Source organism: Notechis scutatus, chromosome 1 (genome assembly GCF_049901735.1).
Source record: "Notechis scutatus isolate UNSWTSFEM ecotype Mainland chromosome 1, rNotScu1.2, whole genome shotgun sequence".
NCBI lineage: Eukaryota > Metazoa > Chordata > Lepidosauria > Squamata > Elapidae > Notechis > Notechis scutatus.
Genome location: NC_142009.1, coordinates 20,872,160 through 20,897,135, shown reverse-complemented (window position 1 = coordinate 20,897,135; position 24,976 = coordinate 20,872,160). Strand labels below are relative to the sequence as shown.

Genomic DNA, 24,976 nt, shown 5'->3' with positions numbered 1-24,976 from the left:
AACAGCTTGCCTTCAGAAGTTGTGAGTGCTTCATCACTGGAGGTTTTAAGAAGAGACTGGACAGTCACTTGTCGGAAATGGTATAGATTCTCCTGCTTGGGCAGGAGGTTGGATGAGAAGACTTCCAAGGTCCCTTCCAGCTCTATTCTGACTGACTGATTGATTGAACTAATGAACTACACATTGCACAGCAAATGAATTACATATGAATGTACAGCCATCAGCCAGGACAGCCATCAGGGAGTCAAGAGAGAAATCAGAAGGATTTTCAGGACACGAATAAAGTTAATTTATTAATATGAAAACTTTGTTAGGCCTGGCCATTTGGGACAACAGAGATTTAGCCATGGTCCTAAGGAGAAAAACAGGCATGTCAGAGTATATCCATGATCTGGAATAGAGCATGGTAACAAGGTCAGCCAATGAATAGGCACAGCAACTAAATCAACCAATGAGGAGAGTTTGGAAACTGAAATTAGAAGTAACCTAGTCGTGGCTTTATATTAAGCTCTGCAACTCTGCAGCTATGTTGAGCTCTGAGTCTGTCTATTGAAATGAAACTGCTCCTCTGTATCTTGCTTGCTTGCTGAACTAAAGTGAAACTGATGTCTGTTTCTGAGCTGCTGAAGTTACTGCTGAACCTCTGAACTTGTAACATGTCTACTTCTGTTTGAGTTTGCTCTGTGTTGGAGAAATCTACAACTGGTTTGTAAAATTTACTTATTATGTTTATAAAGATGTTAAATGAAGCATCAGCCATCTGTTGTTTACATAGGGCTACTCTTGAAAACCACCTGGAAGCATCAAATGATCTAAAATACAGTGATTCATTTATTGGCTGGTACTTGCCACTGTGATATATTTTATCTTGCCTTAATTTTCAATTAATTTCTGAATGCAAATGAGACACTGGCTGTTAGGAATGATAGTCACCTAACAGTTGGATTGGCAATATATAAACCAGGATAGTCATTTAATACTGTTGTATCTTTAAGAGAATGCTGTAATTGTGATTGGCCAAGGCTCCTCCAACGGCCATAAGATGGAGCCAGAAACCTAGTTTGTTCTTTTTCTGGAGCTGAATTCATGCTTCAAAACTCTAAACAAGGCATAATGCTCAGAATGGAGTCAAAAGATGCCAAAGGAGTCCTAAGCCTTAGCTTTCAAGGTGAGATCGGTTTCTTTTTTTTGCAACCTCCATCCACTTTGCTTGTAATCATGATCTTGCTGCAGATATAATGCCTTATTTTAAGTAAGGACTAGCTAGCCACATTTATGTAATAAGATTAACTAGGTTAGCTAAGGTTCTGCTGGCAGCATCTACATAACACATTTCACAGGTACCAGAAAAGTTGATTGCTGCTGGCCTTGGTTAGGTTAATGTGATATTTGGTTAGTGTATGGGTCAATGTACTACAAGATAAGAATGTTATGTAAACCCAAATGATGTTTATTACATGTAACTTAAACTATAGATTAGCAAGAGCAGGCTGCATTTGTATCTCAAGCTCCACTGAGACCCCCAAAAGTTTCATTTCAACCACAATGTAAAAGCTTCTTCTACCAGATGAAAAGCAGCTAAAGGAGATCATTTGGGGGATTGAAGTGCTTCAAAACTCCCTTTTCTTCTTGCCTGCCCCACTTCTTCTATTTTATACATATACAATACCATCATGTATTTTAGTGCAAATCTTGTCATCTCTTATGTTCTACATGACTATATTGTATATACAGTATATCATTTTAGAGGTGAGAATTAAGGATATGCTGAGGACAGGACAGAAATGGCACTGATCATGCTTGTAGGTGATCTCTGGCAGAAGTGGATAATGGTCACCTCTTCTTTTGATCTCTTAGTAGTTTTCAGCACACAATTTATCATGGTATTCTTCTGAATTGGATTGGGGAATGGGTAGCATTCTATTATGGTGTTTCTTCCTTCTTTAGGGCTAGTTCCAGTCAGTGTTGATGAGGGTAGGAGTTTAATCTGTGGCCTATGATTTACAGCACGGGTGTTAAACATTGTCACGGCAGTGTCACGTAACACATCAGGATTTTTTTCCCCTTTGCTAACCCAGGTCATGGGTGTGGCCAGCATCCGGCCCATTGGCCAGGAGTTTGACAGTCCTGATTTACAGGGTCCCAAAGGCTTTAGCACTCTCTCCACTCCTGTTTACATCCTTACCTATGACAGCTGTAGGTGTGATGATCTGGGGCATGGCACAAAGGCAACACAGTCAGATAATCAATAAGAGTCCCTTTAATAGCTCCAACTTTGCCCCCAATGTTCAGGTTACCTTCCGGCTGGAGAAAAACTCTCCCAGGAACAGCCTTTAACTGCAGAGAATCGAGTCCAAAACATGGTCAACAAAAAATGTAACTTGAAGTCCAATCAAGCCAAACTGAGGTAATTAGTTTGGCATGGCAGGAGCAAGAATTCCAGACTTGAAGGCACAGCAAAACTCACATGGTTGGGAAGATGCCAGGAACACAGATAAGCAAAGTCATCACAAGATAAAGTCACATTTGCTCCCAGCAGCTGCCACAGACAGCATGCAGTTCTTATAAAGTTTCATTCCCAGGTGTGGCTAATGAAGGGAATCAGGACCCTTTCCTCCCCCATAAACCATGCAACCCATGTTGCTCTCTTCTCCATTCCTCCCTGCGTGCCCTAAGATGAAGAGGGAGTGGGCCTGGGTCTTCCTCAAAACTTCCTCTCTCTTGTTCTATCTCTTCCCTGCTCTGCCCAGCCGGACTTTATCTTTCCCCAGCCTCCTCCATAACCAACGGAGCCACACTCCCATTCCCTGTTCAGCTGTTCATCTTCCTCCTCAGATTCAGACTCTGACAGGGGCATGACATTAAGTAAGGTAATCTGGCAACAAGGAGTGAATTATCATCAGTAACTTTATGTAATAACTTTACAAAGTAATTTTATATCTCTACCCTGCCCACTGAAATGATGCTGCGGAGATTCTGTCTTTGTGTCTGGAGACTGGGGTTTTGGATAGGAAAAAAAAAGACTTCAACTCAACCTTGTAAGACTGAGTTTTAGGGAATCCTGATTCTGAAGAGTTTCCATCTCTTGGTCTAGATCAGGGGTGTCAAACTCACATTGTCATGGTGTTGTCACATAAAGTAACACGACTTCCCCCCCTTTACTAAATTGGGCATGGCGTGGCCAGCATGTGACGCATCCAGCCCATGGGCCATGAGTTTGACAGCCCTGGTCTAGATCATGGATATCCAACTCTTTGGCTTGCCTGGGCTGGATTAGTTAGGTTTTGGGCCCAATCCAACATAACCTTCTTTTGGTTGATCTTGTGATAGAACTAGTGAAGGATGTACAGCCTGCTTTATGATGCTGTTCTGTAGCTTGCAATCTATCAGCTATGAATACATAACGGTATCACAAAGTAAAATCTAATAGAGAGCAACGAGATTCAACTTTTCATTCATTAGAAGAACATTTGTATTGTCTTTCATTGTTTTCTTGCCCCCAAATTATTGCAAACAAACTGGACACACAGACAATATAATCCCCTTCTCAGTCCTCTGTCACGAGACAATGATGAATTGAAACTCATGAGTACTGTTTTAAGAATTTCCCTTTATTTTGCTCTCCAATAACAATAGAAAAAAAGGTGGTAATGTTAACCAGAAGAATGCATGGATATGTCCATGAACTTACCAAAGGACAAACTTTGACTTAAAGGATACTATCTTTTATCCTGGAGAAAACTACCGTATGAGTAAGCTTTTTAACCCATCCAAACGCTATGCTCCCTTTTTTTGTTTCTCCAGCCCACTAATATTGCTCCCTCAAACATCCTGGGGTTCATTTCCCTTACAACAGCCAATTATTCACTTGGCTTATAATCGGGTTAAGCTTCTTGAACAGCAGAGATTAATGTCTCCCAGGCAGTATCTGCTGGGCTGTATTACTCTTCCTGCAATTTTCCCCTCCTGACATCTTTCCAAGGGAAGGCTGGAGAGTTCCACCTAAAACATTAGTCAGCTATAATATTGTAATTACACGCTTTTTCTGAAAAAGCAGAGACAAAGGCAGAGGGGGTGACATTTCCAAATGTTATTATAGTGATTTTCTCTTATTTTTGTCCATGATGGATTTCTTGTTTGGTGAGGAGGCATTGCTTGCATGCTGATTCAATACTTTTTGGAATTGTAAAGATAGAAAGCTCTCAGTAAATAATTTACTCTTATTGACAAAGCATGGGTTAATTTTTAATAAATAAATACAATTAAAGGGACTCCTCTTCCCATTCTACCTAATCCAAGAAATAATTGAGGAAACCACAGCCAAATTCCCAGATTTAAAATGTCATCTGGATTATAAATAGTACTTACAGAGATGTCATGAGGGCTTTGGCAGTTGTGGATTTGATCCAAGATGCAGCACCCAAATCATTTTTGTGATTATTCTCTTATTAATGTAGCAAAACAAGGTAAGGTTCATTTTAAGCAGTGTTACAATTTAGCTCAGCAACCAAATTCTGAAATACCCAGGAAGTGTCAATAAATCCATAATGCAAAGGAAAGTCAACTAACTTGACTGATATATGCCAAAAATTCTTGGGCTAAAATACTCTTCTACTAGCAAAGTAAAGTTTTCAGTCTTAGAATTTTCTTCACTATTTGAGAACTCTTCTACTTTTACATACCTTTCCCACTCCCTATTTAGAGATAAGTAGGATAGTACCAATTATAAAGTTTTAGTAAGACCACACTTAGAATATTGCATCCAGTTTTGATCACCATATTATAAAAAATACGCTGAGACTCTGAAAAAGTACAGAAAAGAGCAACCAAGATGATTAGGGATCTGGAGGCTAAAACATGAAATACAGTTGCAAGAATTGGATGTGGCTAGTCTTGTAAAAAACAAAAAAGGACTAGAGGGTGACATGATAGCAGTGTTCCAATATTGGTGGGGCTGCCACAAAGAAGAGGGGGTCAACCTATTTTCCAAATTACCAGAAGGCAAGAAACAATGGATGGAAACTAATCAAGGAGAGAACCAACCTGGAATTAAAGAAAAATTTCCTAACAGAGAGAACAATTAACCAGTGGAACAGCTTGCGTTCGAAAGTTGTGGGAGCGCCATCGCTTGAGACTTTCATGAGGAGATTGGACTGCCATTTGTCAAAAATGGTGTACAGTCTCCCACTTGGGTGGGGGGTTGGACTACATGACCTACAAGGTCCCTTCCAACTCTGATTATCTTTTATCTCCAGGGTCCCTTTCAATGCTGTTATTCTATTATTCTCTTATAGATTATCATAGATCTTCCTGGGGAAATTCTATGTGGTACAAAATGAAAATGGCATATAATCAATCAATCAATCTCTTAAATATAAGCAAGGGTGTTTATTATTCTAGTTTTTTTTTCTTCCCCCAAGTTATCTGTCTTTGGTAGATTTGGCTATGACAATACTTTCTTTCCTTCAGTGGATCTTGAGATTTCTCCTCACTTCTGATCCCATCAAGCGTCTTGCCCTGAGGTGTCTTGAAAAGGCTGTCTTAGAATTCATATTCGTCTGCTAACCATTAGATTTCATTTCTCTTTCTCCCAGCCTTTACACCCTGCTCTTACCAGCTCAGTAGCTGTCCCTGTTTTCTACACTGCCTGTACTGTCAGGGTCAGCTAGAAAGAACAATATGTCAGGCTGGTTGTAAATGTGACATGATAGCAGAGAGCTCCAGGCAACTGCATGCTGACACAGGAGGTCTTTGGACAATGCTGGTCTTTGAATAAGATTAGTGTATGCTAATTTATATTAAGATGCTAATTTATATGTGCAAATTTAGAATGAATTATAGTAGCTTAAAATAGCAATTTAATATATTTCACTCTAGTAAGAAATATAAGACCAAATGGACTGTCTGCCTCTTCCTCAGTCTTTCTCCAGATATTAAAAATTGATGGGGGATTTTTAGTTTTGCTGACCATTCTATTTGGCAGAGTTCTGCAGAAACTGCATATGCCAAATACAACAAATATCACTTTCATTAAGGCAAACTTCAATTGGGACACAAAAGAGATTATTCAAGCTGATTGTTCCAAAGTAGTGGTAATATTATTAGATATATATTCCTACACTTTTTATATAAAACTGCTCAATTTAATATTTGTGCATTTTTAAATTTTATAAATTTCAATGTGAGTTGACATTAGAATTATTGGGTGAAGCCTTTCCCCATATTATATCATAATACTCAGATGCATTAAAATACAGGTAATCCTTGACATAGAAAATTGTTTAGTGATCATTCAAAATTACAACATTACTGAAAAAAAGTGACTAACGACAATTTTTCACAGTTACAACCTTTGTAGCATCCTATGATCATGTGATCAAAATTCAAATTCAATTGCTTGGCAACTAGTTCATATATTCTGACAAGCAAAGTCAATGGGGAAGCCAGATTCACTTAGCAACAGAAATGTTGTTATTATATGTCACTTAAAAACAGAAATGTTGAGCTCAATTGTGGTTGTAACTCGAGAACTACCGTGTTTCTCCAACGATACGGCCTCCACCAATAGGAAGGCCCAGCATGTTTTTTGGGCATAAAATCAAATTAAGCCCCTCCCCAAATTTAGGTCTATTTTAAAATATGGCCTGGCCTTATTATGTGAGAAACACGGTATCTATGTTTTAAAATAATATCTTTAGACCAGGGGTCGCCAACCTTTTGGACCTCAGGGACCACCAATCTCATAATTTTAAATCCCGCAAACCACTAATATGAATTTTGAATGGCGGTGGCTTACTGACATTGGAGAGAGAGGGAGGGAGGGAGGGAGGGATCCAGTCTAATCTTGGAGGGCTGGCGGTGATGTTCTCTCTCTCTCTCTCTCTCTCTCTCTCTCTCTCTCTCTCTCTCTCACACACACACACACATATGTCCGTCATACCCCCACCCCCTCCATGGCAGCCACATTCCTAACCTGCTTTTCAGCTCCATTCTCAGGGGGAAAGAGAGAGAGACACACACATTACCTGCGATTCCAAATAAAGAACAATTGATCGGTAGGAAAACGGGATGGGGGATTTTCCTGCAGACTTTTTTGGGGATTTTCCCAGGGTCTCTGCAGAAAAAGCAGAAGCAGCAGAGACCCTGGGAAAATCCCCAAAATTATGCAGGAAAATCCCCCACCCCATTTTCCTACGGATCGATCATTCTTTATTTGGGATCGCAGGATACCATTTCCAGCTCCATTCTCAGGGGGGGAGAGAGAGAGACTTTGGGCTTCATGCAAGGAAAGCAGCAGAAGTCTTTCTTTCTCTCCCCAAAACTCCACTAGAATGGCACAGCCTCTTGGAGCAGGATGGCTTGCAGGGTTCCAAAGACTCATTTCTGTTGGGGGAAAGAAAGACTTCTTTCTGTTGGGGGAAAGAAAGACTTTTGCTGCTTTCCTTGCATGCAGCCAAAAGCAGAAGAAGAAAGAAGCAGAAAGAAGCAGCCCTGTGGCCAGGTGAGGCGTGTGGGGCAAGTTGGGCAAGTTCCGCCCTCCTCCCTTTCCCCCCTCCCCTCACTATCTCGAGTTGTTCGCAATGCAAGCAACACAAGCCTTGTATTCCCGCACAACCTGGATTAATTGCTTTGGGGGGTGCTTTGGGGGTGACATTTCTCTGTGGACCACCAAAATGTTCTCACGGCCCACCGGTTAGCGATCACTGCTTTAGAGAACATGCACATACCTAAGTAGATTTTGAAATATAATTTATTCCAAAACTTACTTTAAAGCAACTTTTCAAAAGCATTTTAGAAACACCACTCAACACAAAAGTGTAATAATGGGGTGGACAGCCTTATAAGTACAGATAGTGTTCGACTTACAACAGCTTGTTTAGTGACCGTTCAAAGTTACAAAGGCACTGAAAAAAATCACTTATGATTGTTTTTCATGCTTATGACCACTGCAGCATCCCCACAGTCACATGATCAAAATTCAGTCTTTGTCCTGGGGTCATGTGATCATCTTTTGCAAACTTCCCACAAGCAAAGTCAATAAGGAAGCCAGGTTCACTTAACAACCATGTTACTAACTTAACTGTAGTGATTCACAGAAATGGGCAAGAAATGGGGCAAAATTCACCTAACAACTGTCTCACTTAGCAACATAAATTTTGGTCTCAATTGTGATTGTAAGTCGAGGATTATCTGTATTTGTGGAATTAATCTGAACTAGGAATGTATTAACCCCTGCAAATTTGCTGAAAATTGAAATTTTGCTCAGTCACTCCATTTCCCCTTATAATTAGAATGGATACGTGTATGTATAGCTATATCATCCATATATACACAGATACACACATACTAACAAAACATTACAGAAAAGAAGTTTAAATGTGATTGTGGCCTATAGTAATAATGAGAGTTGTTTTCTCTGCTGTTTTACAATGTGCAGTCAAACACACAAAGAATCCTGGTACAAGCATGAATAAAATCATATTCACAAAGGGGCTTTCCCCATAATACTACAACAAGGTAAGCTCTGAAGCAGAGGTGGTATTCAGCAGGTTCTGACCAGTTCTGGAGAACCGGTAGCGGAAATTTTGAGTAGTTCGGAGAACCGGTAAATCCCACCTCTGACTGGCCCCGCCCCCATCTATTCTGTGTCTTCCTGAGTCCCAGCTGATCGGCTGGGTCTTCTTTGGTTGCCCTGCTCAGGAGAATGGAGCTGGAAAGCAGGTTAGTGGGATGGGGAGAGAATGGGAGATTTTACAGTATCCTTCCCCTGCCACGCCCACCAAGCCACACTCACAGAACCAGTAGTTAAAAAAATGTGAATCCCACCACTACTCTGAAGGATTGTTTTCCTCTTTTTTTCTTGGACAGAGTGATAGAAAATCATCATATGGTAGATGGAGAAGAATATGCCATACAATATGCAGAGTATGAAGAAGGTTGCCCATTGCAGTGTGACTGTGCAGCTGACTGTTACCAATATGACAGCAGTCACCAAGAATACAGGTGAGTGTCACAGATATCAGCTGCGGCTGCAAGGGAAACTCTATTGGGAGTTTGGTGCACTGATTTTCTAGCAAGATTTTAGTATTCTATGAAGTTTAATCACAGCTCTTTTATTACATGAAACTTAATCTTAGAGATAAGAGCTTTACTGTTGGTTCATTTCAAACGGAACTATGGATTTTCATCTGCTAAATAATAACTTCCAAATAGATTAAAAAAAACAAAAAAATTCCTATGCCATGAACAAATGGTTATTTAGATATTAAAATGAGCAAGTCAAGGAAACAGATGGAGCAGCTGGGCCAATTTTCTAATGCCTAGGAAAAGAGGTTTTTTTCAGTGAAATTTTGAAATGAAATACTAACTTCCTGACAAATGCAGAAAATCTTATTATAACAAATACTGGTAGAGAAATCTCAGATTCTTCTACTGTTCTTAGGATAAGCCCCCACATCCACCAATGACATCACAATTCTAGCTAAGATAAAAGCTTAGATTTCAGCTGTCATGTGGGATTTTTGATTTTGGGAGACAAAGTTTTTGGTCATTTTGGAAGTGATAAAATTTCTTATTTATCTCCTTGCCCTTGTTCGGGGCCAGACTTCTATGCAATTCCATGTGACCAGTTTTGCCAGTTATTTATTTTCTGGGATGAAAGGTTAAAGGAGTTGGATGTATTTGAAGTAAAATCCATCAAAAGACAAGATGATAGCTATAGCACTGGGAATGCCCATAGAGGGGAAATGTAAAAAAAAAAAAAAATCAAGATGGCAGGCAGCTAATGCCCCATCCCTTTTCTATATACATTGATGCCACATTGATGGTCTTCATATGACTATATCTTAAGATATTTAAATTTAGTAGCAGGAGCAGTGGGTTGTGCAGGGAGCCAGGACACCGTTATAGTTGATTGATTGGAGAATGCTGGCTCTTGCATGAGGCAATCTGCACTCTGATTGGTTGCTGTGGGTGTGAAGGGGGAGTTTCCCTTTTTCCCACCTTTTTCTTCTGTGTGCCCTGTATGCTCTATGATTTACTTCATGGTGCTCCTTTTAGCCCGATTATCTTGTTTGCTGTAGCATATATTTATTTATATAAAACTACAAGTTCTTGTCAGTGTCTCTGACTTCATTTGGACACTTGCTGCACACTATAGCTGCCATCCTGATTTTTTTTATCCCACACAATAGATGTCCCATGTGTCAAGATAAAACCCTCTAAATTCTCAATCATATTTTACCCTTTTTCTCTGCACTGTCTATTCATACACCGAATACCCAGATGTGCCTTTTTTAATGCATCTCTCTGGTAAAGTACCACTGCTTATTTTAAACTGGGATGGAAAAATCTTCCTCCCTGGCCAAAACAAAGAATCTTTTTTATTGTCAGATCTGTGTCAAAGTTGCCAGCACTCAGGGGACTAGACTGCAATGGGCTGATTAATCCCCCAAAGGCCACATTAATTTACATACTATGCAGGTGGCTCCATACTTTATGAATAACCTGATTATACAACATTGAACATAAATGAACTAAACAAGCTGGGTTTGCACAATATGCAAAGACCCAAAAGAAACAAATGAAGATTCATGCAAATGTGGCTGCTAGATTTTTAACCAGGTCAGGTCCACAGGTTGTACTCAGCTAAAAGGGATAATATTTATACATCTCTGCTATGCTTTGGGGGCAGACTGCCAATGCCAAAGAACTTGAACGGGGAACAAATTGTACAAATGTAACCAAAAAGATAACTTCAAGCCACTGCCTAGTTTAAATCTACTTTCTATATTGATTGTGTAGGATTTCTTTTCATTATTGCAGACTGATGAATTTAAGAGAATTCATCAGGGATGTCTGCAGGGTGTGGTGAAAAAAGCCTAGATTGCTGTGAAGACTATTTGTGTTTAGTTTTCCTTTCCAATTCAGGATGTACTGTAGAGTGTTTCACGAATCCAATGTATAATTCTAGGATTCTGCATTCAGCAATTTTAAGGACCAATAATTTTACCCGGCAGTTAATTCTGTATGGAAAAGGCCCTGACAATTCTGAGCTTTCCATTTAATTCAGGTCATTTTCTGATTTATCCCTCATGGTGATATGAAGAAATAGGCACACAAGGCCCTTTTTGTGAAATAAATGAAGTCATCATATCTCTACTCCCTGTAAAGGGACCCACTTTTATTTATTAAGTGCTGTACATACCTTGACTCTACTGTTGCTGGCTTAGTTTCACTGCTTTTTTTTAATTTGCTTTTAATCTTACCTTAGTTTTCCATTTCTCTATTTTATGGTTTTAATTTCTGTCTTTGTCACCCAGAGAGAATATTATAAAAAAACAAACAAACCCCAAGGCAGTGTTCTAGGACCAACTCTCTTCATACTCTACATCAGATATCTCATTCTCACGGCCCGCTGGCCAATTGCGCCCGCAGGATGATATCCTGTGGCCCCCACTGTGATATGAAAGTATAATATTAGTGTATAATATAAATATAAAGTATAATATAAAATATAATATTATGCGGCCCAGCCTCACCCAGACTCTGCCTCCAGTGGCCCCCAGGTAAATTGTGTTTGAGACCCCTGCTCAACATAAATGACCTCTGTGATCATATCAAGAGCAACTGCGTTCTCTTCGCTGATGATGTAATGCTATTCAACACAACAGACAATACTGCTACCCTTCAAAAAGACCTTGACTATGTATCAGAATGGTCAAGCAAATGGCAACTTCAAATGTCAACAAATAAATGCTCTGTCCTACATATTGGCAAAAAAATAAAAATAAAAATACAGGCTGAATAGTCAAGATCTCGTTGATGATCCAAACTCTGTCAAGGATCTTGGACTACTCATCTCAAATGACCTAAGTGCTAGAGCCCACTGTAACTACATAGCCAAAAAGGCATTAAGAGTTGTTAACCTAATCTTACGTAGCTTTTTCTCTGGTAATATTACACTAATAACTAGAGCATACAAAACATTTGCTAGACCAATACTCGAATACAGCTCATCAGTCTGGAACCCACATTACGTATCTGATATTAACAGAGTTGAGAAAGTCCAGAAATATTTCACAAGAAGAGTTCTCCACTCCTCTACTCATTGCAGAATACCTTATGCCACCAGACTCGAAATTCTAGACCTAGAAAACCTAGAACTACGCTGCCTTCGGTCCGATCTATGTATAGTATATAAAATCATACATTGCAATGTCCTACCTGTCAAACGAATACTTCAGCTTCAACCATAACAACACAAGAGCAAACAATAGATAGAAACTCAAGGTTAATTGCACTAAACTTGATTGCAGGAAATATGACTTCAGCAACAGAGTGGTCAATGTCTGAATACTCTACCTGACTCTGTGGTTTCTTCCCAACCCCAAAACTTTAACTTTAGACTGTCTACTATTGACCTCACCCCTTCCTAAGAGGTCTGTAGGGGTGTGCATAAGCGCACCAATGTGTAGGTCCCTGTCCTATTGTTTCTTTTTATTTTTCTTATTTTTCTTATATGTATCCATGTATTCATAACTATGTTTTTACTTATACCTATTATCTTGTAAGCAATTGACAAAAATAAATAAAAAATAAATAAAATGCTGTTGTCACTGACACCCACAGATACACAAACACCTCCACCCCCCACCTCCACCCTACAGGCATGTTTATGTTAAACAATTATCTTTTGCTTCCCTTCTGATGCGTCGTTTGCAGCAGCAAACAAGAAGTAGAAATAATTAAGTTTTTATATACATGAAACTTTGAAACGATAAATGCTAACACTAACTATAATATGTACCTCTTTCGAGAGACTATTCCATAAGTGAAGGCAGGGGGACAAATGCTAAGGAGTCCTGTGAGGGAAGACCTTTCCTATATGTAGCTTAATACCATCAGTGAGGGTCTTCAAATGTACAAGCATCTCCTCTGGCTTGAAATAATAGTGGCAAAGATAGCAATCGCAATATTATTTAGACTGGTCTTATATAATGTGCTTTAGTGCTTTATAGCACTCTCTCACAGTTTTCAGAGTCAGCATATTGCCCCCAACAATCTAGGTCCTCATTTTACCGACCTTGGAAGGATGGAAGGCTGAATCAACCTTGAGCCGGTCAGGATTGAACTCTTGACTATGGGCAGAGTTAACTTATAATACTGCATTCTAACCACTGCACCACCATGGCTCACAAATAAAAACATCTTTTCAATCATTGCAAACATATCTTTCTAAAATCAGGAAATGCCTTTTCTGCTTATGCAGCTGTTTTCATATTATGTATCTAAGGTTTATTATAAAACAGGTATTATCATTTTTGTCTTTGCTCTTAAAAATTTTAAGAACTCTCTTTTTACTCTTCTGGGATTGCTGGAGCTCCCTTTTATCTTGATTCAATCATCGTACATTGACTTACCATCTAGTCCTCGAGTTACAACCATAATTTGAGCCCTGCAATTACAGTTGTAGTATGGGGAAAGGATCACGTAAGGTGATAGATTTGCAAATGAAAATAAAACCAATAAGTGTGTCAAGAAATGAATGAATTGGTGGTTGTAAAGATGAGGATTTAGTCATTAGTGGTACTACTTATGTTCAGATTCAGACCAGTGGTGAGATTCAAATTTTTTTACTACCGGTTCTGTGGGCATGGCTTGGTGGGCATGACAGTGGAAGGATACTGTAAAATCTCCAGTCAGAGGTGGCATTTGCTGGTTCTCCGAACTACTCAAAATTTCTGCTACCGGTTCTCCAGAACTGGTCAGAACCTGCTGAATACCACCTCTGATTCAGACATATCTTCTCTTCTCCTGTGAGAAATCATTAAAGAAATGACTTTAGTGTCTTCTGTTTACTTCTTCCTTAGGCTGAAGAGACAGTCTAGTAGCTCCACCTCTCCACCACCAAAGAAAAAAAAGAAAAAAAAATCAGGTCACCGGCGAAACCGGTGAGTCTCTTCAATGGAACTGATGTCTGGAAGTGTATGACTTGAATCTGGGATTATCCAATTGAGCTGCTTCATTTATGCATTTATGCAAAAAATTCTGAGTGTGATTCTTGACATCTCTAATTAGGTCTATACCGAGGGCTTCCAGATCTAGGCTGAAATAATCAGAATGATCCTTAGATGGCAGGAAAGAGAGTTTTCTATATCTCTGTATTACCCTCTATTGCTTGTTTGCATTTTGAATAAAAAATAGTCTTACACTGCTGCCAAGTAGCATAGTCTGCTATATAATAGGCTTGATCAGTGGTTGTTCGCCTTTTCTTCACCACAGACCCCTCCTTCTTGTGTGGCCATATTCCATGGCCATGGACCCCCAAGACTTAACTCAATATTTAGATCATAACATTTCTTCAAGCCTTCACGTACACCCTGTGATGACATTGAGGACCTCCAGTGATCCAGGACCACAAGTTGAGAACCACTCGGCTAGATGAATCAATGAGTTGATAGCCTTTTCTGACCTGATACTCTCCTGATGCAATAGGCTACAACTTCTTGATGATCTAGACATTTGGGAAGTCATAGTTGCCAAGGTTAAAGCATTTTGAGAGCATGGGTTAGGGAAGTTAGAGAGGTATTAGAGCCTGAATCTGGCAAAAAAGACTCCTTCCTTAACTGGAAAAGTTGGCTGATGTCTGATTCAATATTATTTTATCTATTGTCAACCTTCCCAGGTAAACCAGGCAGGAAAGATTACCAGATGAGCTAATTCTACTTTATTGTAAAACTATACTGTATTAACAAAATCTTGCATGTCTGAAAGTACAAATCTCCTGCCATCTCCTTTACAGTCTGAGAAGTTAGGGAGAGTCCCTTCTGAGTACATTATGTAGCTCCAGGCTCTGTCATCTCTTACCTGACCATTCCTTAAGCAGCATTTCTTCAGGTCTTTCTCACATCACATGATCCTGTCAGCCAAAGAATATCGACTGACAAGGACTAAAAGACAAGCTTTTTCTGCAGTGGCTCTTGCGCTGTAGAACAACCTCCCTTTGGAGATTAGAATGGGCCCAACCCTGTTAGCCTTTCATAACGCACTAAAAACCTGGCTATGCCTGCGAGTCTGGAGCGCAACATGTGCCAAGGGCTCAGCCTCCTGAGTGTATTGTTAATAGGCTAGATACCTTGTTTTTGTATGTATTTTGAATTAGACATTTTCATATTTTTTACTGTTTAATACTTTTTACTGTTTTGTTTTAAAATGTTTTTTTTTTAATTGTAATATATGTTTTAAATTATTAACTGCCCAGAGTAATTTGCTGAGACAGAGGGCTACACACACACACACACACACACACACCCCTTTATATCTAGAGAATATAAATAGACTTTCATGGTCGCCATCTTGTGGGCAAGCCAGATATGATATTAAATGGTCCATTGTTTGGAGCATGCACATTAATAGAGTTACCAGATCTGGGTTGCATAAATCAAGATAATCATCAAATGGCAATAAAGAATTAGAGTGTTCTGTATCTTTTTACTACATCAAGGGCTCATCTGGTTTTCTGCAACCAGAACTGATAGCATTAATATTAACAACACACACACACACACACACACACACACACACACACACACACGTGAGAAGATGGAGCAAATGAGACTTTGAATCCTTCCGTTTTTACTCCACTCCTTGAGAAACCTCTACCTTGGAAACTGTATCAAAACTGAAAGGATCCCCTCCCCCATCCCACTATGCCAAATGAAGTTTTTTCAATTAGATATATTTGGAGTAGGTGGCTGAAGGTAGTGAAGGACTTGGAAAAGGCCCCATGAAAGGGCAATTGATTTCCCTCTCCTCAGCTGGGCTGTCGATCCTAGAAGCAAAGGGAAACAATCACCTGAGGAATAAATGCTAACGGACAATAGGAATGAGCTGGTCTAGATGATCTTTAGCTTCCCAAGCTGTTCTGCCTATTGAGAACAGAGCCTTTATCTCCCAATCTAGCTTGCTGCCATCAGCTTTAGGCAAGAATGCTACTCAGTTGCCAGCCTTGACTTTCTGCCTGATAAACAGAGTATAAATCTAAATTTCATTTTATACAAATTCATTAGGGCTCACTTATCAGTCAAATGGCCTTCAATAAAGGGAATAGGGAGGGTGGACGCCATCTCACCCTTGCTTTAGAGAGCAAAATCTATTGCATCAGTAGCATCTGACAATGGTTAGACCTCTGTAAAGATGCTGCCAAAGGATTACCTGGCCTTGTTGCCTTGTGTGAGAGCAAGCGAGCTGGACTTTTAGGAGGCTCCCTATACAATTGAGCATGATGTTCTTTGCATTAAACATGATTCACATCCATTAAAGAAGGAAGGCATGGCAACAGGAGCAGTTGTGCTTGAAGACTAAGAGATTACCTACAGAATCAAACAGCCTATCATCTTTGTTTCCAAAATGTTTCCATCCTTCCTCCAACTGTTGACTTCCAGATGTGTTTGCTAGTGGAAAATTCCAGGAGTGGCAGTTCCAAAACCTAAGGGGGGGGGCAGATGCAACAAGGCTGCAGTGAAGCATCTCACTCAATTAGATCATGATGCAAACACATAAGGGAAATGCATAGAATAGAATAAAAGGGTGGGAAAGCTCTTTTTGTCCAACTCCGTACCACAGCAGGACATCCTATATCATTCTGGACTTTCTTTGGGCTTGATTGGATGGATATACATGATCACAGAAAGAATAACAGAATAACAAAGTTGAAAGGGACCAAGGAGGTCCTCCAGTCCAACCCACTGCCCAAGCAGACCCTATACTAAGGGTATCAAATGCACTAAACTGGGGGTAGGCATGGCCAGCGTGTGATGCATCCATTTCGCGGGCCATGAGTTTGACACCCCTGCCCTAAATCATTTCAGAGAAATGGTTGTCCAATCTCATCTTCAAAAACTCCAGTGATGAAGCACCCACAACTTTATGAGGCAAGCCAATTAACACTGGTTAATTGTTCTCATTGTCAGGAAATTTTTCCTTAGTTCTGGGTTGGTTCTCTCCTTGATTAGTTTCCATCCATTGCTTCTTGTCCTGCCTTCAGGTCTTTTGGAGAATAGGTTGACTGTCTCTTCTTTGTGGCAGCCCCTCAAATATTGGAAGACAGCCATCAGGAAGAAATTCCCCAATTCTTGGACATTTTTAGGCAGCAGTGTTCCTGATCTTCAGGATACAATTAAGGCTGAGACCCCATATATCAGAATGAAATAGATCAAAATGAAATGCTGAGGATATCACAACCACAGCTGACATCTCCAGTTTCTCCCACCTAATGTAAAGACCAGCCTGCTCCTGTGTCACAGATCTTTTTAAATATGAATGGCTGCCCAGCTCTGTCAGTAATATCTCGAGCCTGATATTGAACTGCAGCCAGCTGTAAGAGGCAATGTAGGCCAAGGAGCAGGAACACCCATTTCCTTTCCCGCTTCCCATCAACCTTCCAGGTTCTTTGCTTCAGTGTGCTCTTCTCTTCAGAGAACAACTGTTTTGAGGAACAAGTTTTTTTAGTGAGAAGCATTTAAAAGGAGGAACTATGGGGTGATAAAACTATCTGGCTGTATCTGCTATTCGCTCTGCTTCTTCTATGACTTGCTTGTTTGGTGTCTGCCAAGCCAACTAGATTTATTTAGCCATTTTGGTGAGCCCAGTAAATAATCACTCAAAGCAAGAGCACCCTGGAATGTCTCTTTTGACAAAGGCAAAATGGCTGCCTAGCAGGTGAACTAAGATATTTTATAGGGATTGGGAAAGCCTTTAGGAGCAACAGTGACAGCAATTGCCTCAAGCAAGATATTACAGGGGAGAGGGTGTCAAAAAGTTGATGGATTTGATTATATAGTTGCAACCATCATCTTAACTTTTTGCCTTTAGTCCCACTGGCCTCAATCCTCACAGGGAGGCTCTGTACAGAAATACAATATTTCAGAATTTGAAATGATTGAATCGATGGACACTTTTCATTCTGGTCAGGAAAACAAGAATGTAATACCATGAGTTAGTGGGGTTTCTATACACATTCTATTATATTGGGTTACTGGCTTAAAAGGACAAAAACAATGGGGGGAAAAAATTGACCCAGCATGAAGTGAGGAAAATGTGGAGAAATGGAAGGAGGAGGGCTGGATCAGCAGATTTCAATTAAAGTCCCCCCTTCAGGTCTCTCCAGGGATGTTAAAAAGACCTTGAGCATTTATAGCAATGATGTATTTGTCATTCTTTCCCCTCCCATATTTGAACAACCATTTTAACAGCTTAATCTTCTCTTCCTCCAATGGTTGGGAAATGTAAAATGGGACAACCATGTCTCAATCTACACAGTAACTAGTCAAATGCAGATTAAAGCATTTTTCAGGAAGATTTGCAAAATGTAACTCCCCGTTGGTTCCTAAATTCTTAGGCATTTTTAAAGTCCCTTCTAGGCACTTATAGCACCTGCTGTATGATGATACTTCAAACTACAACTTCCTAATGAATTATCTCATAAATGCTCATTACTAGTGCTAACCATACAAAAGCAATATTAAGTGTATCCACAAATAACTTTTGCTTAAAAAGAAATTACCCTGAACCATGGGCAAGGAAAGAAATTATAGTGGTACCTGACTGGTCTTCAGTTGGATGAAATATAGGTCTGTCCTGATGAATCCAGAGGAAGACTTAAATGTCATGTTTCCCTTACATTTTGGCAGGGTAGCTTCTTGTTACTTCCAACACTAGATGGCACTAATCCTTCCATTAATATCAGATATGACACACATTCTGATTCCTAATGTTCATGAAATGGTTTTCACTTAATTGTTAGAATTCCTTGAGCTTCTTGGAGAAATGTGTAGGATATTAAATAATTAAATAACTAAAGTCTTCTAGATTGACTATGTTTATATGTTGCACTTTCCCATGGATAACTAAAATCCATGATTTTAATCCTATTTCTAGCATTTACAAAACATGCTGTATTGAAAACTGAATAATTGGTTTGAGTTCATACAAAAATTAGACTCAAATATGATTGACTACTTTGCATGTCAATGTTTTATGCTTTGTCACTTAGCAATGCTGCAAAATCCTTATGCATCTCTGAGGATCTCTTTCAAAGAGGATCCACAGCTTCTGAAGCCTATTTTTTTCATCTCAATGTGAACGAATACCTTGTTCAGGAAATCTTGATTCTTTAGATACTCATGGGTTTATTCAGAGCTCATGCAGAATGACAGAACTTGCAGAAAGTTAATAAATAGAATCTTTGGGGATGGTGAGAGAAAGGGAAATCCCCATCTTATAATAAATCCAATTTTAGAAGCTGGTCCCTTTCCCAAATTCTCTTTATGAAGAGATTTTCCTTAATATCTGCTTTGTCTGTTTCTGTTTTGCAACTTCAGCAAAAAAAGGAAACCTGGATCAGAGCATAGGTGAGTCTCAGGTTTTTTGTGGGGAGGGCAAACATAATTGATGTCATGCATTTTTTCCCCAGCAATCTGAAACTTGGATATGAAAATCCTGTCCAAAATTCTTTGTTCCTGGCTCTTTCAGAGGTTTTTAAACAAAATTCTTTTATTGATTAATCTGGCCCTTTGGTTTAAGTTGCTAACCTGTCATTTGTACCTTGTAATTTTCTTGTCCTTGTGGAAAACATACCTACCTATAACTATAAACTCTGTCTCAGCATTTGTGAAGTCATTTATCTTTTGCAAAAGGCAGTACACTTTCAGAGGAAAGTGAAAATCCTATTCCTCTTGAATGGGGAAAGCATTTCCTAGAAGTGCATGGCCTATAATGAGATGATTACAAAAGAATTGTTATATGTTATTTTCCCTTACAGATTAGGTATCCAGCTAGAACTAGGACTGGAGTCTCTAAACAAACCTTCTCCCACCCACCTTTTCCCTCTCCCCCAAATCCTTTGAATGATGGAACTCAACTTCAGTCTTAGCACCATCGCAGTTTCTCAAAAAGGCCGCTTCATGCTGTTTCCCAAGGTGCATGAGATTTCCCCCAGGTCCCAGTGATCTCAGGATCTGTTATATACCAATTACCTTTAGGCAATGTTTTCTTTCTATTGACAGACCCCTGTGCCCTACACAAGATACCCAGATCATATGAGGCCTTCAGCTGCGGAAAATGCTCTGTTCTCACATGATTTCTGGAGGCTCTGGAGCCCATATAAGAGCACAGCTCTTTTGTATGACTTGCAGACCGTCCATAGGCTATGCAAGATCACACCCCATTCTCATGAGGCTTTCACAGTCTCTGAAAAATACACAAGAATCTTGTATGTTTTCAAGAATAGTTGTTGTTGGGCATTGATGAACACTCATGTGTGACTCAAAATGTTGTGGTTTGCCATCAGTGACCCAATGGATATCCAGGGCCATGGTGGCATGTGCATGTCTAAAAAGGCAAGATGGCAGAAGGTACACTGCAATGCAAGTCCTGTCTGTTTTCCATGCACATCCGCATGTACAAAAGAGGTAGGACTCGCATTGTGACGCACCTGCCATCTTGCCTTTTTGATATCCCACCAATCTAGACTCCACTGATCCAGAATTTTGTAGCTCATATCAGATATACCCATAGCTGGAATTTATTAAGAAATCCCCTTGCATGGGATTATGTAGGTGTACATCTATGAGGTTGTGTGGTTGTGTGTATTCACTTTGTGTGTGGTCATTCATCTACTCCAATTTGGTGCCCTTCTTCTTGCCTTGGGAACTGTAACTCCCTTGATGACTGAGCATTCTGGCAGTATAATACCAAAATATATTCTTAAAAGAGAAGAAACACTTTATAAAACATATTTCTTATCCTTCATAATCAGAGGCTGGGGAATTCTGAGAGTTGAAATCCACATATCTTAAAATTGCCAAGGTTGAGAAATCCTGCTCAGAACTAACAAAAAATCCAATACTGATGCATTGAGTGCAAGACATACATGAGACACAGACTGAGAAAGAGAATAGGACGGTCCCTCCATTTTCCCATGTTCCAAAACTACAGCTTTTCCACCCACTCAGAATATTGGGGATACACAGTACCAACATATTATATGGTAAATCCATCCCTGCCTGTGTTTTTTTCCTTCCTACCTTTTACTAACTAACATCTGATACTTGTTATTACTTACAGTAGGGGTAGTTCTTCCCCAGTTCGGAAGGAGAAAAAGAAGAAAAGTGGAAAAAAACACCGGAGGGACAGGTAATCTGTTTGGCTATCTTTGTTGAGCGGCTAAGGGCATTTTCATGTATCTCCAGTTAAAAGGAACGTAGCCAACGGGTACAGTTTGTTCTTCAAGCGAGATTGAGGAGAGCAAAGGAAACATTGGCCTAGCCTAGAATTTTTAATGTCAGCCATTTTATGTGTGGACTTCCACTCCCAGAATTTCTCAGCTGGCTAGAGAAGTCTGCAAATTAAAATCCAAACATAGGAAAATTGTTGATATTGAGAAACTGTGGGCTAAATGGGTCAGTGTATTGAGTTACTCAAGAGACGATATACCATTAGGGATTAAGCAGTCAAAATAAGTCTGTCCCATTTAAACTGTGTGTTTTTGAGAACAGATTTCCAATTTAGCCATATTAGCAAGCATTCATCTTGGTTTGAAAGAACTTTGTCAGGCTTGGATATGGATAGAATTGTTTGCACTTTATAAATCTTACAAAGAAGGTTGTTGTCTTTCTTCTTAAACTTTAAAAAAACCACCTGAATTTATCATATAATATATTGGTAACCTGACTGTCTAATGTGCAACATGCATCTGTACAACAGTCCTCTCTTCTGCTTCCTCCGCTAACCCAGTGTAAAAACTACAGCAGTTTAGCCACTCTGCATCCGATGCATTGTGCTGTAAATCATGAAAATTTATGCCTTCTAATGAAATTTATTAATGTGAAAATAAAAGGACTTCTGATCTTTGGCTACCACAGACTGCACTAAAAAAACAAAATTCACTCCCATTCAAATTATGGTACAGGTAGTCCTTGACTTATGACCACAATTGGGACTGGAACTTCAGTCACTAAGCCATGTGGTCATTGGGTCATCATGTGACCACATCTGGTAATTTTTTTTTTACCATGATCCCGCTTCCTCCGTTGACTTTGCTTGTTGGAAGCTGGCTGAGAATATCACAAACTGAGATCATGTGACACACACACACACACACACACAACACACATGGATTCTGCAACTGTCATAAATGCATATCAGTTGCCAAGTGCCCGAATCACAATCATGTGACTGTGAGGTGCCGCGATTGTCAGAAGTATAAGCACAAGTCATAAGTCACTTTTTTCAATGTGGTCAGAATCTTGACAACTAAATGTATATTCATAAGCCAAGGAGCACCTTTACATGTTTTATACTTTTATGTTTTTTTAAATGCTTTTATGGCACTCATAAGGTTTAGGTTTCAGAGCAGATTGTCAAAATATTCCCTTTTTAATATTCACACTTTGGATTTAGTTTCTTGGTCATGTGATGGGATTTAGAGAATGACTCTGTGCTTGTATATGAGTGTGTATATACAAATGTACATAGACACTTATACACAACTAAACTATACACAAGAACTTTTATACAATGTTGAGTATAGAAAAATACTGTATACATGAAGGACTCACTGGAAAAAATGATGTATCCCTGTTTTGAAGAAATGCTACAACTCAGTTCTGGAGCAAATCCATTAAGGAAAAAGATATTGATTTAGCCTCCCAACAGCTAAAGCAGGGGTCCCCAACCACCGGTCCGCGGACCGGTACCGTCCGCAGAACAACTCCTACCGGTCCGCGGCTTGCTGGGCGCGCCATCTTTTTCATGAAAAAGTGCTTCCGGTGAGCTTTTCCGGGTAAAAGCTCACCGAAAGCACTTTTTCATCAAAAAGATGGCGGCGCCCAGCTGATGCCGGTACCGGGCCGTGGTGCCCAGCTGATGCCGGTACCGGGCCACGGCGTCAAAAAGGTTGGGGATCACTGAGCTAAAGGATCCACTGATACCAAAAACTCTGAAAAGTTCCTGACGGGAGCCTTCCCTAACAATTTGGGACAGTATCTTTAGAAGATGCATTAACTTACAGCAGGAATAGATTGAAGGGTTGGTAATATTAGGGAAACAAATGACCACTCTCTCAAAGGTGCTTTTTCAAAAGGCAACTGGACTTTGTTTTTGGGTTGTTGTTGGTTTTTTTTTTTTTTTTTTTTGAAGATGTTTTGCTTCTCATCCAAGATGTTCTTCAAAATCTTCTTCAGAAGCTTCTTGGATGAGAAATGAAGTGTCTTCAAGGAAAAAAGCGAAGTCCAGTTGCCTTTTGAAAAAGCGTCTGTGGGATAATATGACTGAGAATCTCCATAGTGTGTACAATTTCCTTCCTTCCTCCCTCCCTCCCTCCCTCCCTCCTTTCCTCTCTCTTTCCCTCTCTCTCACCCCACACATTCACCCCCTACACACACAAACACAGAGAAATAGTTATATAACACAATTAAATGTACACCCTTCTGAGTGAAGACTAAAGTTTCCTGTCAAAATTTCAGTCATTAGGAGTCAATGTCAACACACTTACACTGTCTCTACCTTGGATTCCAGTTTTGTCATACAATATTGTCATATTTACATTTAGATTTTATTTGATTTGTCAATTGCTCACAAGATACAGGTATAAGAATAAATATAGTTTTGAATACATGAGATAGATACTTATAAGAAAAATAAAAAAAAACAATAGGACGGGGACGGTAGGCACGATTGGTGCGCTTATGCACGCCCCCTACAGACCTCTTAGGAAGGGGGTGAGGTCAAAGAAAAAAAGCCTTTGAACATTCCAGTTAATATTTGGTTGTGCTATTAATCCTCTGTTTCAAACAATGTATCCCTCTCCCTTTCCTTCCCATTTGTTTTCCTCTGGTTGGTTGCCTGTCAGGTCTGGATCTGGATCTCATAAGAAGAGGAGGCACAGGTGAGGGCAAACGGTATAGCTTTCTCCCCCTTCTGGTTTTCACTGCTTTGCATTCCAAGGCTAGCACCCCTTTCCTTTCTTTGTACATAGAAGTTAACTCTGGCCCTAATCAAGCCTGATTCCTGGTGATTACATGGAAGAACCATATATTCTTGGCAATAACACCAGGAAGATTAGCCAGTGCCTTCCTCTTTGAGGCTTTTTCAGTTTTCTGCTGGTCTCCTGTCCAAGTGTTGACCAGCTTTAATCTTGTTTAGTTTTTGAATTTAGCCAAGGTCAAGTATATGCTACTGTCTGCTTTATAGTGAGTAAGATAGACAATAAATTGACTTGCAGTTTGAAGAAAATATTAATTTAAACTTAATCATTTGACCCTTTTTCCTGTGATGGGCTTAAAACAGCCTGGCATATTCATACAGATTGTTTTGAAATGGGCTAGAGACTATAGCAAAGATAGCTTTATAGCTGTAAGCAGTGCTATGCTGATAAGTGTATAACAACGAATTCTGCCAGCTCCATGTCTGGGGATATGCTGCAGTTCACTAGGTGTCATAGCTCAGCTCTACTTTCAGCCAACCACCTTGCAAAATTCCCCAAAATTCAATAATTGGCTCTCGTGAACAGGTAGAAGCCAGCACTAGCACACCACTGGCTGTAGGCCACCTATCATATTGAATGAAAAGTTGAAAAGCTTGGTAGCAGTGAGAAAACTGCTTCACTTGGCAGAAATACCTCTTCAAGTGATGTGATAGCAACTCATCAAGAAATATGATCTTGATATCCCAATAAAAAATCCAGAGGAATAGCTCCACAGCAACCTAACCATAATAGAAGAATTGTATGCCACATATTGTGCCCATACAGCCTTCCCTGACACTACCCACATCCCCTTTCATTTTAGCAACATAAAAGGTCTGCATATGCAGAGCAACGAGAAGTGAGGTTTCATAAGGGTTGGGATTAGGATAAAAATAAGATGGGGGAGGGGAGATGGGGGCATTTGTTAAATGAAGAAAAAGAAGGTGCCAG

At 39.7% G+C, this 24,976-nt stretch overlaps 1 protein-coding gene across 4 annotated transcripts in view; it reads left to right on the top strand.

The window, feature by feature from the left end:
* The window catches only part of SRRM3 (serine/arginine repetitive matrix 3), a 180,661-nt gene that overhangs the window by 119,849 nt on the left and 35,836 nt on the right, over positions 1-24,976 (top strand). For 2 of the 4 annotated variants that reach the window (XM_087957969.1, XM_087957978.1), the window contains exons 5-9: positions 8,869-9,003; positions 13,872-13,952; positions 19,383-19,412; positions 21,127-21,195; positions 23,912-23,947. In XM_087957969.1, coding sequence (XP_087814095.1) covers positions 8,869-9,003; positions 13,872-13,952; positions 19,383-19,412; positions 21,127-21,195; positions 23,912-23,947 — 351 coding nt within the window. The remainder of the gene's footprint in view (positions 1-8,868; positions 9,004-13,871; positions 13,953-19,382; positions 19,413-21,126; positions 21,196-23,911; positions 23,948-24,976) is intronic. The other 2 variants (XM_087957987.1, XM_087957989.1) reach the window with 2 other exon arrangements.